At 32.9% G+C, this 17,432-nt stretch overlaps 3 protein-coding genes and 1 pseudogene across 7 annotated transcripts in view; 3 read left to right on the forward strand and 1 right to left on the reverse strand.

Moving 5' to 3' along the window:
* LOC125857755 (flavonoid 3'-monooxygenase) lies at positions 1–3,994 on the forward strand. The gene is made up of 3 exons (XM_049537385.1): positions 1–491; positions 1,362–1,814; positions 3,138–3,994. The coding sequence occupies exons 1-3, from the start codon at positions 42–44 to the stop codon at positions 3,777–3,779; spliced, it is 1,545 nt and encodes a 514-aa protein (XP_049393342.1). The 5' UTR covers positions 1–41; the 3' UTR covers positions 3,780–3,994.
* Positions 3,995–11,210: 7,216 nt separating this feature from the next.
* The window catches only part of LOC125857765 (PLASMODESMATA CALLOSE-BINDING PROTEIN 3-like), a 16,114-nt gene continuing 9,892 nt past the window's right edge, over positions 11,211–17,432 (forward strand). The window contains exons 1-4 of one of the 2 annotated variants that reach the window (XM_049537400.1): positions 11,211–11,416; positions 12,001–12,237; positions 12,607–12,640; positions 14,830–15,016. In XM_049537400.1, the coding sequence (XP_049393357.1) occupies positions 11,365–11,416; positions 12,001–12,237; positions 12,607–12,640; positions 14,830–15,016 (510 nt within the window). In that variant the 5' untranslated portion in view covers positions 11,211–11,364. Of the gene's footprint in view, positions 11,417–12,000; positions 12,238–12,606; positions 12,641–14,829; positions 15,252–17,432 lie in introns of those variants that run through there. The other variant, XM_049537399.1, reaches the window with a different exon arrangement.
* LOC125857602 (uncharacterized) overlaps positions 15,984–17,432 on the reverse strand; it is a 9,555-nt pseudogene continuing 8,106 nt past the window's right edge.
* The window catches only part of LOC125857768 (reticulon-like protein B1), an 8,158-nt gene continuing 7,731 nt past the window's right edge, over positions 17,006–17,432 (forward strand). For all 4 annotated transcript variants that reach the window (XR_007445695.1, XR_007445696.1, XR_007445697.1 and 1 more), the window contains exon 1: positions 17,006–17,104. The gene's annotated coding sequence lies outside the window, so the exon portion shown is untranslated. The remainder of the gene's footprint in view (positions 17,105–17,432) is intronic.

Below are 17,432 nucleotides of genomic sequence, written 5' to 3' on the forward strand. Positions count from 1 at the left end.
ATTATTGTCCAACTTTTCCTTCTAACATTACACTCCACCAAATGGCTATTTTTTCCTTAATTCTATACACTATTATTTCCTCTTTTATTCTACATTTCATTCTTAGCTTATTTTTTCGTAAACGTTACCCAGTGCCACTACCACCCGGTCCAAAACCATGGCCAATAATCGGAAACATAGTCCAATTAGGTCCGAAGCCGCATCAGTCCACTGCATCAATGGCCCGAACTTACGGGCCACTCATGCACCTTCGCATGGGGTTCGTGGACGTGGTGGTTGCGGCCTCAGCTTCGGTGGCGGCTCAATTTTTGAAAAATCATGACGCTAACTTCTCGAGCCGCCCACCGAACTCTGGGGCGAAACACATGGCTTATAATTACCATGACCTTGTGTTTGCACCTTACGGACCACGGTGGCGTATGCTAAGGAAAATTTGTTCTGTTCATCTTTTTTCGGCTAAAGCTTTAGATGACTTCCGCCTTGTCCGACAGGTTTTTTCAAAAAAAAAAAAAATTATTTTGACCCTTCATCTGCCAAGTTTTATATAAGTATTGATGCAATTGTCAAATTGAAGTGACATAATTTAACTTGCTACAAAATTTTAAATACTTTATTATTATTTCATATAATGGTGTTTTATTTTTATATATTTTTCTTGATAGGAAAGTCATGATTGACTGAATGGAAGTTCTCATATCTTATATATGAGAATTACGTGCGAGATTCTGTAGCATTTATACAGTATATTAACGTTGATATAGAGGTTATTCAGAATTTTCAGAAAATGAATGTATTTTTACGAAAAAATAGATGTAATTTATAAATTTGATTGATTTAACCTTTAAAGTTTTTATCAATTGAACTCATTTAACATTTAAAATTATAGGTCCAAAATAGATAGAAATAAGATTTAAATTTATATTCTCACTTAGAGAGGTACACTCAATCATCATCGCATTGTATAATACTTTGAATGCAAATTCACACATCTATATGTAATTATTTTTAAGAAATCAGAACATTATTATACATGATTTCGGAACAACAACATGAGTTCACGCGAATCTAGTGAACTCTCGTATACACCTTGTGATGTACTACCCCTATTGTCATTTTGTAGGTTAAGTAATGTCCATCTTTTTTTTACTTTTTTATTAATACTTGAGGCAAGATAAGTATATTGATTGATCAAAATATTGAGTGCGGATATTTACTTAATTCAACTTTTATTTATGCGATCTTTATAGGCACACGCACACTAATTTAATTAAGCTGTTTTTTTAATTTAACATTTTTTAGACGCTTAGAAGAATTATCACAAATGTTAACTTCTCTTTTATTTGGCCTAATTACAACGGCAGGAAGAAGTCAGAACACTTACGCGCGCCTTAGCAAATGCTGGCCAAAAGCCAATCAAATTAGGGCAGCTGTTGAACGTGTGCACCACGAATGCACTTGCGCGTGTGATGCTCGGGAAGCGGGTATTCGCCGACGGTACTAACGGGATCGATCCACAAGCGGAGGAGTTCAAGTTAATGGTGGTGGAGATGATGGTGCTCGCCGGCGTTTTCAACATCGGCGATTTTATTCCGGCGCTTGATTGGATGGACATTCAAGGCGTAGCAGGAAAAATGAAGAAACTCCACGCGCGTTTCGACGCGTTCTTGACCACGATCCTCGAAGAACACAAGGGAAAGCGAGTTGGAGAATCGAAGGAACAGGGGGATTTGTTGAATACGTTGATCTCTCTGAAAAATGAAGAAGACGATAATGGAGGAAAGCTTACTGATACAGAAATTAAAGCTTTACTTTTGGTACGCCTCTTACAATTATCTCTTTATTTCAAATTGGACAAGTAAAAACAAATATGGATTTTTAGTATATCTTACAAGTAAAAAGGAATAGAGGTAATAAATATGAAACCATGCCATTTTTCTTTGACGGACTAAAAATGGAAGTATGTTAATGCCCTAATTTATATGATAATGTTTGGCTTGAAACAATGTTGTTTAAGAAGTTAATTTTAATGGTATGAGTTAGAATTTCAGGATATAGTTTGATCACTTGTTCTTGTACTAATTCACTCTAATATTACAAACTTACAAATTCTTGAAGTTTAAAGATTTATCAGTTCAAATTTCATGATTTTTCACCTTAAACTCGAATATATACAAGTGTTGGAGTTATTTCGTGTAGCCATTAGCAGTTTTGTACAAACACTAGTTTCGCCTTAAAAAGTTATTGTTATCCAGTTACATTTGAAATGTTTGGCTACATATTAATTAACAAACGGTCCAAAAATTGGTCATCCCAACTAACTTTTACGCGGAGCAAGTTTTAACCCGCTAAGATTTCAACCGCTCTATCCTGTCCCATTAAGCATGTTTTAACCCGCTAAGATTTCATCCGCCTAATACTAACCTGCCACGTCCTCTTATTTAAGCCCTGGCATAACAAAATTGTATTGTTGTTATAAAGGATTGTTGAGATGAATGGTGCTGAAACCACAACTATCCTAAGTCTCTGTTGGAAATACTGACGAAGACAGCTATAATGTTAGAATGACTTTAAGGCAATTAAATGGTCCAACAGGGCCTCGATGCCTTAGTTGCTGCCTACTTTTATATTTGAGTGATGTAGTACTTGTGATGGTGATCTCCATAAATACTTGTTCCCGTGATTTATTTGAGTCCATCTGGACCGTACTCGATTGGACATTTGTCTTGCTATCTGTTCATGTTAGTAATCGTAGTATTGCTCTTGTATTATTTTGTCCTTTGATTTCTCTGTTTTATTGGTTGATTCCTTATATCTCGATTATCAATTGTTTTTGTTGTAGTTTATATTCTGTTAATAGCTTTTGTTTCTTGTACTTTCTTTTGACTGTTTTTCTTGAATCGAGAGCCTGTAAAAGAAAACAAGCTATCTACCTTAGCGGTGTAGAGGTAATGTCGGTGTACACTCTATCCTTTCTAGAATCCGGGACTACACTAGGTTGTTGTTGTTAGTTTTTGTATGAGTATTTCAAATTTTTTTCATTCACAAAACTTTCAACTTTATTTAAAAGTGAATTAACGTAGAAAAGACAATTTCAACGTCAAATATCACTCGGTTCATATTTTGGTGAATTACTGCAGAACTTGTTTATAGCTGGGACAGACACATCTTCTAGCACAGTGGAATGGGCCATTGCAGAGCTTATTCGTAACCCGAAAATATTGGCCCAGGCCCAACAGGAGATCGACAAAGTAGTTGGAAAGGACCGGCTCGTTGTGGAATCTGACCTGGCCCAATTGGCTTATTTGGAAGCCATAGTCAAGGAAACCTTTAGGCTTCATCCATCAACACCCCTCTCCCTCCCTAGAATTGCATCCGAGAGCTGTGAGATCAATGGCTACTTCATTCCAAAAGGATCAACACTTCTCGTCAACGTTTGGGCCATTGCTCGTGATCCAAATGAATGGGCTGATCCATTGGAGTTTAGGCCCGAAAGATTCTTGCCCGGAGGTGAAAAGCCCAAAGTTGATGTGAAAGGAAATGACTTTGAAGTAATTCCATTTGGTGCTGGTCGAAGAATATGCCCCGGAATGAGTTTGGGTATACGCATGGTCCAATTGATGACTGCAACTTTGATCCATTCATTTAACTGGGCTTTGCCCACTGGACAATTGCCAGAGAAGTTAAATATGGAGGAAGCATTTGGGCTGACTTTACAACGGGCTGATCCATTAGTGGTCCACCCGATCCCACGGTTAGAAGCCCAAGTATACGGTGGGTGAACAGCCGAATAAACAGATGACACGTGGCCCGTGGCTGAATGTATAATTAAGTCTATTTTGTGTAAGCTTCTAATTTAGTAGTAATAGTTTGTATTGAAAGATCAACGTTCATCAGTTAGAATATGTTGTTGTGTGTTTCTTTTTATTGTTATTGTCAATAAAAAATTTCTTTTTATCATTGAACACAATGGTTAATTTAGTAATTGTCGTTGTGTTTGCTCGTGCAAATTGAGTGTTGTCTTTATGTTTGATAAAAGAGAATTAAGGAATATTGGTACGTACAAAAGGTTTCATCAACAACAAGCTAGAATAGGAGTTAAAGAGTTTGGCCGAATTCAGTACCTTTAGTCCAATTTTTATGTCCTAAAAAGAATCTATTTAAGGAAAAACTACCTAACTAGACATACCTTACTACCATATATATTTATTTTACCTCTAGTTTAAAAAAAATTACACATAATATCATTTTTAATATGCCCCCAAGGCCTAGCTCAAGTGGCAAAAGGTGTAGGATTTGTGGCTTAGGTCGCAGGTTCAAGCCCCACACCATGCAAAACGAAGCCTGGTATTTAAGTGGAGAAGGGTAGAGGGGCGGGTCCATTATCCACCGAGTTTAGAAGGCTGTGATTGGTCCAAAGGGCGAGTCACAGACGGATTTCTCGGTTAAAAAAAAAATATATCATTTTTAATATTTATACCATATATTTTAAAAGATTGAATTAGATACACAAATTTCTTAAATATGGTATTGGATAATTATCTTAAAATTTAAACTCCTTAATTAATGGTACACAAATTATTTTCTCATTACCCTAATGTTCACCTCCACCCCATCTCTCTCACTCTCTTCCTTAACCAAATCGTGATAATCAGCATCATATACAAACTCATATTCATTATCGTCATGGTCCATACATTTTTTCTATAAATTAGTCATTAACTTGCTTCTTTCAGATGACTAATATTATCCAGAAGAAGTTCAAGGTTTTTTCAACACAATTGTTGTATCAATGAGGTAAATTATTATTATTTTTCATTATTCTCATGTATCTTGGTTTACGTTCCGTTCATGCATCTGAGATAGAGTTCATGTTGGTGTAAAATTTGATTGTATAAACTTTTACAAATTAGGTTTTTGTCATTGTAGGGTCTTCATCCGCCAACATTCAAGCCGGAAATTTAAGATACAAGGAAGGAATTGATGAAAAAGATGAAGTTTACAATTACAAAATTACTATGACTTATGATTACGTTATTTTAGGAACACTTGTTAGAGTTGATACACAAGTATCTTGTAAATCTGTTTGGTTTGTTAATTATTCATCAATTAATGAAATAACTACACCCCTTTAATTCAAAATAATGAATTGTGTATCTCGACTTTTAAAATCGATGGATACGTGTATCTCACGAAAAATGATACATGTATCTCAATACCGAAATATTCGAAAATTTAAGATACAAAAGAAGGAATTAATGAAGGAGATGAAGTTTACAATTACAAAATTACTATGATTTATGATTTCATTATTTTAGAAAAACTTGTTAAAGTTGATAATCAAGGATCATGTAAATCAGTTTTGATTGTTAATCATTCATCCATTAATCCTTTAATTAAGGAAATAAGTTATACCTCTTTAATTCAAAGTTATAAATCATGTATCTCGACTTTTAAAATCGATGGATACATGTATCTCGCGAGTAATGATACATGTATCTCAATTAATCCTCTAATTAAGGAAATGAGTTACAACTAATTAATTTAAACAAATGAAATATGTATCTCGATTTTAAAAGTCGACAGATACATGTATCTTCTATAATTTTCATATTCGATGTCAGATACCCATGAACTGGAATGACTCAATAATATTGTGATATTCGCCATGAACAAAAGAAATTTAGAAAATTTGGTGATTCAAAAGGATGATAATTTGATGAAGAAGATAAGTTCAGAAAATAATTTGATGATATCAGTCGTTGATGATGAGATGGAGCCATAATTACATTATGGTTGTTACATCTCCCATAACTTACTCCTTTAATTAAGGAATTAAACTAAAACAATTAATTCAAATATGTATTCTATCCTTTAAAATATGTATCTTTTAAATTCTAATAGAGTTATATATCTTAAGGTTTATTATCCATGTATCTTATGAAAGAAAAATGGTATAGATAGTAATATTGAAAACTAACGGGATTCCTTGTAATTAGGATGTAAAGTAGTGTGATTTATGTAGTTTACCCAAAAAATATGTATAAATCAAGATTGAAAAGCTTAAATACTAGAGCTGTAAATATGGGCTGACTCACCCCATACAAGCTTTGAAATTTGACGGGCTAGCCCATTTTTTGTGTGGGCCAGAAAATGGTTGGTCCAGCCCACAAGTACGTGGGATACGGGCTTTGCTGGACCAACCCTTTTTTTTAAAGTATATTTTTTATAATTTTTTAAATTAAATTATAATTTTAAAATATTATCATAAATATCGACAAGACAATATTACATGGTGTTAGTGTTACTACTTGTTAACCAAATCCACAAATAAAATAATCTTTTATAATATGTATTAAGTTTGATTTCAATTAAAAACATAAATAGCTAAATAGAAATATTAACCTAATTATTTTCCAATGATCATAATAAAACACAAAAACTATGATAATATTCCATAGGCTACGACCTATGTAGTGATTCCCTAGAAATTTTAGGGAAATTTTATTTTATGTAGTACATATTTTATAAACATAATTTGTATTTAAATTGTAATCTTTCAAACTTTAAACAAATTTTGAGTTTAGACTCTTGGTATTTTTAATACTATATTTTAATTTATTTTTTAATTAAATTTTATTTGGCCCACGGGTCGGCCCTATCCATATTTCTCAAGCCCTACAAATTGGCAGACTTATTCAGGCCGGGCTAAAAATCCCTTTTCTTAACTGGGCTCTAAAAATCGTAGTCCGGCCCTATCAAATCACGGGTTAGCCAGGCCGGTCCAACGGACCTAGCCCATATTGACGGCTCTATATACACACCCTCTTCATTCAATTTTAATAAGGAAACATTATAGAAATCACATACTTTTAAGGCAAAATTACAATCTATCCCTTAAAAGTTTATAATTACAGAAATCCCTCAAACAGATACAATAATATAAGCGTTGATACATTAATCTAATGCACGAGATACATTAATCGTTAAGCTTACATTACATTTTATACATGATACACTAATCTGATGTACATTTTATAAAAGATACCCTAATATGATGCGCGAGATACACGCGAAAATGAGGGATTTTGGAGATTTGTAAAACTTATAGGGGATAATGATAATAAGTAAACTAAAAGGTGGGATTTTTGTAATTTTTCCTTTTAATAATTAATATAAGTATATACCACAATACTTATATTAAGTGATATTTATTTTTATCTCGTAATATGATTTGGAGAATAAATAATTTAAATTGAGAGTTAAATATGATTCTTTTTGCTTTCGGTACATTAAAAATGGAGTTTTTGGCCGAAAACATCCTTAAATTATATGTCCAACTTAAACTACATCCTTAAATTCTTTTTCTTAATAGAAAACATCCCTCAATTATTTAAAATTGGGAAAAAGGACAAATATACCCTCGAACTATCGTAAATGGTATCTAGATACCCTTCGTTATACTTTTAGGACACTGATGACCCTACCGTCCAAATTTTGGATTGTATATACCTTTTGAACTAACAGAGAGATACGTGTCAAAATCTTAACGGCCTATCCAAAATTTATTTATTTATTATCGCTAATTAAAAAGCCCATCCGGATATCTATAACCCAAACCCACCCCCACCCAAAAAAAAAAATCCTAAATAAACTCCAATTTCTTCATTGTTCCACCAACCATCAGCAACCAATTAACACCCCATCGAACCCACGTCGGAACTCCACCACACCGCCGTGACTCAACTTCTCCGATGAAGTTCCACAATAAAATCACCTCTAATTGCTACTAAAATCAACCTTCCTCGCTTCGGGCAAAATCAACGATGAAGTGACCCTTTGACCACCATGAAACTTGACCATCATGAACCTGTCTCTCTTTCATCGTTGCGCCAATAGTACCGGCGAATAGAATCAGAAATCTTCGAATGGATTTACAATTGCAAAAATTATAACCTTTTTTTGCCTTATTGAAATTATAAACATCTGGGTATTGTCAATTTTGATAGTTGGTGATGATTTCTCAATTAAAACCTCTCACTAATTCCTCACGAGTTCAAAATAAATCGATAAATCTCTTTGTCCTTTCTCTCATCTTTCTCCCTATCCTTTTCGAAGTCAAACATATTGTTATTGACTCACTTTTGTGCTACCTTCATCAGGTTTATTGATCACACAAGAGATGAACATGTGTACTGAAAAGGTTTTGGGTTATAATATGTGTGTGGATCTTTTTGGTTTTTGGGGTTTTGCCGGTGAAGATGAAGTTACAGTGGTGTGGTGTGGTGGAGTTTCGTTGTCGATCTATTTCGCGGGGTGTTTGGATGGTGGAACAATGAAGTAAGGGAAAATGGGTTTATTTCGGTGTGGGTCTATTTGGGTTTTTTTTGGGTTATACATATCCGGGTGTGTTTAGGGTGGGCTTTTTAATCAGGGATAATAAATAAATAAAGTTTGGATAGACCGTTAAGATTTTGACACGTGTTTCTCCGTTAGTTCAAAGAGTATATACAAACCAAAATTTGAATGGTAGGGGCATCAGTGTCCTAGAAGTATAACGAAGGGTATTTAGATACCATTTACGATAGTTTCGGGGGTATATTTGTCCTTTTTCCCTTTAAAATTTGTCAACTTTAATCCTTTTGTTAAAATTTGTCAAAAACTAACAAATTCTTCACAAAAACATGATCGATTCACACTACTCTCAACAAAACTCCCTAAATCAAACCAATTCTATTCATTCTACATACGTTTAAAACATCATTGTGATTTTTTTTAGCAACAACGTTTTGCATTGTCTTTCTTTTAATTAGCAATTTTGTTTTTATTTACTTTTTATTTGATTTGATATCAAGAATTATCAGTTGAAATGTTTTCTTGTTACTGAATCTGTATAAAGTGGTGTCAATCGGAGACTTTTACTTCTAATAATTGAAAATGAAACCCGAGTACCGGAGATCAAAATCGGCTGAAACTTGCTGATCACCTTAGCTATCAATTTCCCCCAATAAATTATTGATTTAATGATATTTGGACTTTGCAAGGTGAAGATGCTGTGAAATTAAGCTGCAACTCTCCATTCAGTTGATAAAGGAGAAGAGCAGATCATGTCTCCTCATAGTCTCACACCGTCCTAACATTGATTGTTTAACAGCAAACAAGGGTTTCAAAAAAATGTTTTCTATTTTTGGAAGATTTTTCCAATCGGTAATAAAATTATAGAAATTTTGCACATGCTTTTGTATGGAATTCGCTAATTTTTTGACAAATTTTAACAAATGAATAGAAGACGTTATGTTTTAAATACGCAGAGGATGTTTTTTGTTAAGAATGATAATTTAAGGATGTGATTTAAGTTAGGGGCATAATTTAAGAATATTTTTAGCCAAAAACTCGGGTCTAGTGCATTAGCCCACCCCCACTCCCAAACCACCTTTTTTTTCAATGTAAAGTTGCGAGAAAATAGTCAAATGCCCCCTCAACCTATTATCGAATTCCCAACTACACACTTATGTTTCACGAGAGTCATATCACCCCCCCAGACTATTTTAAAACGGAATAATTACACCTTAAATGCTGACATGGCACAGAGAGTGTCATCACTCTTGTGGAGGCATGTGAAAGTCAGAAGAATTGATAAATAATATTTTTAATTTGACTTTTTGTTAATTATATATTTTTTACTCTTCTCTTTAAGTTTTTTTGTTTCTTTTTCTTTATCTTTTTTCCCCTCTATTTCTCATTACTCAACATGCACCCCACCACCATTTCCTCCACCTTGAACCACCATCACTACACTAACCACATCTTTTTATCCATTTTCTAATATATTTTTTTACAATTTATTTCACTATTTTCTACAACTAACACTGCAAATCATCAAATAATTATTAGAATTATTACTCATATTGCCGGAAAAATCAAATCGTCCTTAATCTCATTATTCCAAAAAAAATAAATCACAAAATAAAGACAAAAAAAAAGCATAAGAAGAAAGATAGTAGAAACAAAACCTAAAAAAAATAGAATTATTAAACACCTTCCATCATAAAAATTCATTCTTTTATTGAATTTTTTTAATTATTGAAGAAATTCAGTGAATTAAAACAATTATGACTATAAATTAATTTTTTTCGATCATGAATTTCATAAAGCAAACTAAACATGAGTTTTGGGTGTATGATCTGGGTCATCCATCCTTTTTCATTTTTATCAATAGTTCAAAATATCAACACCATTAATCTACCTTTTCACCGATTTTAGGTCAGTAAAATACATCAACCATCAGATCTTATCTTTAATCTCTATTGTTGTTTGGTGAAGACCCAAGAATTTAACCATCGACAACCTGTAAATAAAATATTACAAATTTGGTGTCATGAAGACAAAGAAGCAACATAATAAAAAAATTCAAAAAAAGAAAAGAGATGAGTAATCAAGCTCATCAAGGTGCCTGAAGGATGATCTAAGGTGATAAAAAAATGATAATAAACATAGCTTCAATTTTTTTCATGGATGACTAATTTGGAAGAAGTAAATGAAAAACAAAAGAGAAAAGAAGAAGGAGGAATAAAAGAGTAAAGATATTTTTGTAATTAATGAAAAAGGGGATAAAAAGGAAAATATAAATATAAATAATAAAAATAACAGCTAGTAGCGAGTGGGCATCACTAGATGTTGAGAATGTGGTTGTCTAGTTTTAGGGTGGTATATATTTTATTTTTGAAAAATTCAGGGGGTAATAGGACCCCCCGCAAAGTATAAGTGTGTAGTTGAGAATTCAATAATAGATTAGGGAGGCATTTGTCTATTTTCTCTAAGGTTGCAGCGACTTGTAAGAAAGAATGATATTTGTAAACCATTCATTGTTTTCCATTGATAGAAATTTTGGTGGTGCTAATTACTTCCACAATTTACTTTTTATTTATTATTTTTAACGATTCAACTACTCTCAACAAAACTCCCTAAATCAAACCAATTAAGTTCATTTTATATACATCTAAAACAATGTATAGTTTACAAATATCATTCTTTCTTACAAGTTGCTACAACCTTACATTGAAAAAGAGGTGGTTTGCGTGGGCGTGGGGGTCGGCTAATGCACTAGACCCCAACTTTTTTTTAAAAAAAAAAGGTAATGCCAGCAAGAGGGGGCCACACCATCTAAATCCTTATTAGTCATTATTATCACTGTATCATCTTTGTTGTATTTTTGTGTGTGAAAATCCTGTCACTTTACCCAACACAGAGAGCACTCCTCAGTACTTACTCTTTCACACTCACACAACATACGTACATTTCTGTGTTTTTATCTTCTCTCCCTCTGCACCATTCTTCATCCCCAGCCTCTGTTATCCTCATCTTATCATGTCTGCTTTTGTGTTTGCACTCCTCATTTTGGCCATGGCCGGCCACTCAAGTAAGTTTTTTTTTCAGCCTAATAAGTTAATTTGTGCTTCTCCTGCTGAAAACTGCATCTGGTGTTATAATCAGGGGGGGATCCATAATATCAAAGTTATGAGTTCACGTGAACCGAATAGGTTTTGCTCAGACCTGTTAAGAAATTCCCTGAATATTTATTTATATTAGACTGTGAACGCCATTAATATTTTATATATTCACTTGAAATTGTGGTGAAAACTCATAAAATTTGAATCCTAGATCTGTCTCTGGACTGTTATTGTCATATCCACCTTGCTATTCTTTCTACATTTGCAAAATTCTTTCCCTTTTTGAGCTGCAACTTCATTTTTCTTACCTTTTCATTTAAAAAAAAATATGACCTTATTTTTTTTTGGAGTTGAATTCTGGAAATCATGTTTGGCCATAGAATTTAATTTGAAGTTGAATTCTGAAATTTGAACAAAACACTCTCCAAATCACTAATAAGAATTTAAAAACAATTTCAGTTTATATTCGTGGTCAAACTAGAATAAATGAGGTCTAATTTCATCGATGCTCACTACACTTACTCTTTGTTCGTATTTCTCTTTGGAATGGTAGATGCTGCGTGGTGCGCTTGCAAAGGATTGAGTGATGCAGCTTTGCAAAAAACCCTGGACTATGCTTGTGGAGCCGGGGCGGATTGCACCCCGGTCCATACAAACGGACCTTGCTTTAACCCGAATACCGTAAGAGCTCACTGCAATTTTGCTGTCAACAGCTATTTCCAGAGGAAGGGCCAAGCTGCCGGATCATGTGATTTTTCTGGCACCGCCACTGTTACTGCAACTGACCCCAGTAAGCAACAAGCCAATCCTTCTTTACGAAAATAATAATACAGTAATAATCAGTGAAGTTACATTGTTTCATACACTCTGTAGGACCTCCAGTACACAGGAGTAGTACGGAGTAATAGTCTCTCCGTCCCATTTTATGTGACATAATTTTAACCTGACAAGATAATTAAGAAAAAAAAAAATTAAAACTAGTGATCTAAAATAATTTTTTGATATTTGTGTAGTATCTTTAAAATTATTGTTTCTGTGGTATTTTTATTTTTTGTATTAGACTAAAAAAAAAGAAGATGTCACATAAAATGAATCTGATGGAGTATGATTTTTGGTGATAAATGTTTCTCATCTTCTTTTTGGATCTTACTCTATACAGGCACAGCTGGCTGTGTTTATCCTGCTACTGCAAGGTAAGGCTTTTTAAAAAAAAAAAAATAACATGAACAGTTACCATTTTCATTTTACAAGTCCTCTGTAACTTTGGCCAGTCCTGTTTTGTCTAATTTTGTTACTGGTTGCCTGTTATTCTTTATACACATTTTCCTTCTTTAAAATGGGGGTAGGGATAGGGGTTGGAAATGTGAAATGGTAGAGAGAATTATGAGTTAGGTAATCGAACATTCACTAATAAGGTGAAACTTTATGTAGCCAAATCAATTGAATTACTTAAATTTTCTTATATGTCACTTTTATGTATTGTCCACATAAAGGGTAATTATTATCTTAAAAATAAGGCATATGGTATGTAGTGGTGGAATAAGGATTTTTTTACCGATGGAATTCAAAATAGAAAAAAGTTCATAGACATGAAGAACTCAAGAAAATTCAATAAATAGTAAATACATTAAAAAAAGAATATTAACTTATCTACATAGTATAATATTTTCTGAAAAGGGTGTTAATGGGATCCCCGTAGACTAAGGTAGTTTTGCCCGCTATATAATGTGCTACAACATGTTAAAATATCCTAGCGGAAACTCTCTCCATGTAAAACTCTTTTGAATGTTGAAATTTTACAGATCTTAAAACAGCTACGCTATTAGCTATTAGTAGCACTTATTTAATGCACAGTTAATGCCTTACCACCCCAGTAGAGGGGTTCAAGTTGAAATCGTGCTGCACATGATAAAAATAATTTATATATAAACTATTGAATTTCCTTGACATACGATTTTGTTTTTAGTATAATAGCAAAGGTTCTTCTTTAAAATTACTTTACGTTAAGAGTTTAAAAATTGTTTTAGGTCATACGTTCAAATCTTATGTGTGACACTATAGCATATTTTGAACTATCTCGTATGAATTTCTGATTCCGCCATCTGATAGAATAGAAGCATCTTGATGATGTCTAAATCCAATTCCTTAATTTTCCTAGACTTTTTCTTTTTCTCCTATTTTTATCTTTTGTGAGTCTCGATAAAGTGCAACATTATAAAGCATGTTTTCATCTTTCAAATTACTACCGTACATATTTTTGAATCGTTTATATATAAGCCAAATTATGTCCAATCACCCTCTAATTTGTTTTCTTTTTCACTTTTGATCTAATCTATATTAGCTCTTTTTGTCTTTAATCTTGAAAAGTGTATTGCATTCGCATCATCACTCTTTTGACTGATTGACAAAATTATTGCTTCTACTATTTATTGGAGTTTTCTTTTCTTTTTTCACTCTTTTGCTAGCTTTTTCACAATGCTGCAATTATTGAACATCCAAATATTCACATCTTTTTGCACACGTCAGTAAAAAAATTCAAACATTATGGAATACTAAGTAGGCGTTGGTCAGATTCGTAATATATTTTTACTGTATTTGAAATTTATGAAGTTATGTTTAGTTATATTTTTAACAAAAGAGAGAAAAAAAAGTTGGATTTTGAAAGTTTATAACTAAACATTGATTTTGTATAAAGATGAATAATTTTCATGATCAAACGATTAGTGTGATGGATGAAAGAAACTAATCCTGGCATATATTTTCAGTACCCCTTGAGAGGTAAATAGCACTTGTAGTACCTGAAAAATTCAAGTGGTCAAAAGTTGGTGGGGTTGAGTTATAAATGTCATGATCAGACACTCTGGCCATTAGATAGTGTGTTGTCTTTGTCCTCATTGAAGAGTAACAAATTGATGTTTGCTGCTGGCAAAGTAGTATTTACCAAATGAGTGATTGAAAACTGTAAAGGCCTTCAAATAATGGCTGGTGATAAGGTAAGGGTGTTGTTCTTCTTATTTTTTGGCTTAATACATCGATAACCCTTGAACTTGCTAGTAAATTTCATTTAGACACTTGAAATACGATTTGTTTCAATTGAGCATCTGAACACATAATGAAGTGTTCCCATTAGACAGTTTCGATTGAAATTTTGAAAAAATGTTTGACGTGTACAAAATATTGACTAAAGTTACTTGGTTCGACTGAGACCTCATCTTGATGTCTAGCTCTGCCATTTCTTGTGTTGCATAATATTTTGTAGTGATTGATTGAACTAAAGAGGTACAATTTGCTGGCTCACTCTGCTTTAAAATCTAGACTAAACATTCCATTTAGTGTTTCTTTTTCTTCTATTTACCTCTTGACAAGTTACTTCTTTATTTAGTGGCACCATTCCTACGACTACGGGCACCACCACACAAACACCATCCACCACTACAACCAACACGGGTGGATCTCCTTACGTGACAAATCCGGGTGTATTAGGAGGCGTCAACAACGGTTTAGGCCCGTCGGGTGCTGGCATGAACACAGATATAAGCCATGGTGGAATTTCACTGCAACAGGGCAACCTGTTTTCCTTTATGACCATTACTATTATTATTTCTTCACTTTGCATTATTTTGAGCTAAATAAGATAAGAAGTTCCGCTGTTTGTGTACTATAAGGTTAGTTATTGGGACTTATGTTAAAATTGTATGAGCAGAAATGGGCATATGCCTATATATGCATGTGATGCTATTACTATAATTGTTGAAATTTGTTTTTCCTTCCGATCTATTTTGATGTCTAAAGATAGTTTTTTGAGTCAAATCCTTGTATTAAATGATTTATTTTTTTTAATTTACTGAATTTCAGTTTCTATTGAGGGGTTCAAGTCGTCGTTTTTACACTTTAAATCCTTGTGGATTTTTCAGTTAAAAAAATATGTGTTTTATTTTTCATGCTCTTTGAACACTAAGTTCGGCTACAGGTAATTGGTGAAAACACTCGCTAAATCATTTTCATTATAATGTTTTTTGAATTCACAACTTTAAAGTTGGAGATGGAGAATGCTTACCATTCAAGCAACTCCTCATATCGTGCCTAGGAGTGTGTTGTATGTAAATCAACAATACCATACTAAGAAGGAAGCATATATAATGACCACTTTTAGTTAGAAAGATTATCAATGAACAAAAAACATGTTTAAATTATGATGGCATTCGACTATCCTAAGTTAGTTGAATAAAGACGTATATTCAATTTTTTAAAATGTGATTGCACTCGGCTATCCAAGTTAGTTGAATCAAAACATATATCAACCCAATTTATACTAGGAAGCTAAAACATACAAATCCAACAGTTTCATTACTAATAATGAAAAAGTCAAAAACAATGTGACAGGAAAATAATTTCCCAAAAACTGGTAATAGATTGTCATGAGCAAAACTAAAAAGGAACAATACAAATACGTCAAGTACTACCGAGATCAACAATGGAAATGCAAAAACATAAAGCTAGAAAGGTATGAATAGGTAGCAACAGTAACAATTTCTGTTAAATATCTAAATCAAAGCCATTTCTAGAAGTAGTTGTCCAGACCACAATGTCCAGCGTTCACACATTTTCTCCAGCTATCATGTCTATCTCCATTTCAATCACTTTGTTGCTGCCCCTTTAGCACATCCATTTGTGTCTTGTCCCACGCGGTAAAATAATCCCCACAAGAAGTACTTGTTGTTCCATTCTGTAAGAACATCACAAGATGAAAGACAACTCTATAATTATCTAGATAATTTATCTTCCATGGAGCATAATCATATGTGTGTGTATATATATGGATAAAAAGAGAAAAATAAATGTAAAGTCAGAAATTATAAAGTATAAGCAGATTATACAAAAAGAAAATAATTAATTGTAATATGTCATCTAGCGTATATAGTCAAACAGTCAAGGCAAACTTAAAAAAACACTGCTTTGTGATTTGACTAGGTTGATATATATATATATATATAACTTAAATATATAATTTAAGCACCTAAATAACTCTTATATAACAATAGTTTGACTTTTAATATACATAGCAATATGGACTACATACTATAGCTTCCCAAGTTATAGGAACTATATATGGACTACATACTATAGCTTGCCAAAAGTTATAGAAAGAATACACTGACTATACAATCTATATATGAGTTATACACAGAATATACATTAGAAAATAGTCAAAAAATTGAATATAATTTAATTATACACAAGTATATTGATTATACAATCTCCATTAACTTAAAATTACCTCTAAACAATGTCAAATTTTAAATACGAAATCATCTTAATATTTTAAATCTTTACATATATAATTTGCCTGAAACAATTCATATTTTTTACTCAAAAGAGAAGAAGAACAACAAGCAGAAAGAAGACGAAAACACGCCAAATTTCGTAAAATAAAAGTACCATTAATATTAGTTTGTAATATAAATGACTTACATTTGCAAGTTACTATTTTTTGGGTAAAAAAGTTAACCTAACGAACATTCAGTTTAATTCGGCCTCTTTTTTTTTTTTTATGAAAACCTTTTCGGACCTTTTTTTTGGTAGGCGTGCCGCCGTGGAGTTCTCACCCTCCGATGCAAAAGGAATTACGTATGCACAGCATTCATCAGGCACACATGGTATAACTATTTGTTTATTTTTCCCGTAGCTAATGTTTATGTAATTCTGTTTTTTTTTTTTAATTCATGGCAAAGACTGAATTCTTTTTAGGATGATGATTAGCGTGGGGATTAAGCGTTTTTTTTAGTAATTTTTCTGAAAGATGTGTTTTATTTAACGGATGAAATTTCGGATGTCTGATTCTCGGATGTTTTTGAAATGGGAAATGAGTAAATGGAAAACAAAAAATATTTCCTGGGTATATCGTTTGTGTAGTGGTTGCTGAAAATGTCTGAAAGAATTGTTCATTTTTTTTTAGTGGTTGGGGGGCGGGGGGGGGGGGGGGGG

Source organism: Solanum stenotomum, chromosome 3, assembly GCF_019186545.1.
Source record: "Solanum stenotomum isolate F172 chromosome 3, ASM1918654v1, whole genome shotgun sequence".
NCBI lineage: Eukaryota > Viridiplantae > Streptophyta > Magnoliopsida > Solanales > Solanaceae > Solanum > Solanum stenotomum.

What these genes read in the sequence shown, in the direction of transcription:
- LOC125857755 (XM_049537385.1), top strand. Translation starts at nt 42, where the DNA reads ATGGCTATTTTTTCCTTAATTCTATACACTATTATTTCCTCTTTTATT. An exon ending in ACTTCCGCCTTGTCCGACAG is followed by an intron (nt 492 to 1,361) that starts GTTTTTTCAAAA and finishes TTACAACGGCAG; the next exon opens with GAAGAAGTCAGAACACTTAC. An exon ending in AAATTAAAGCTTTACTTTTG is followed by an intron (nt 1,815 to 3,137) that starts GTACGCCTCTTA and finishes GAATTACTGCAG; the next exon opens with AACTTGTTTATAGCTGGGAC.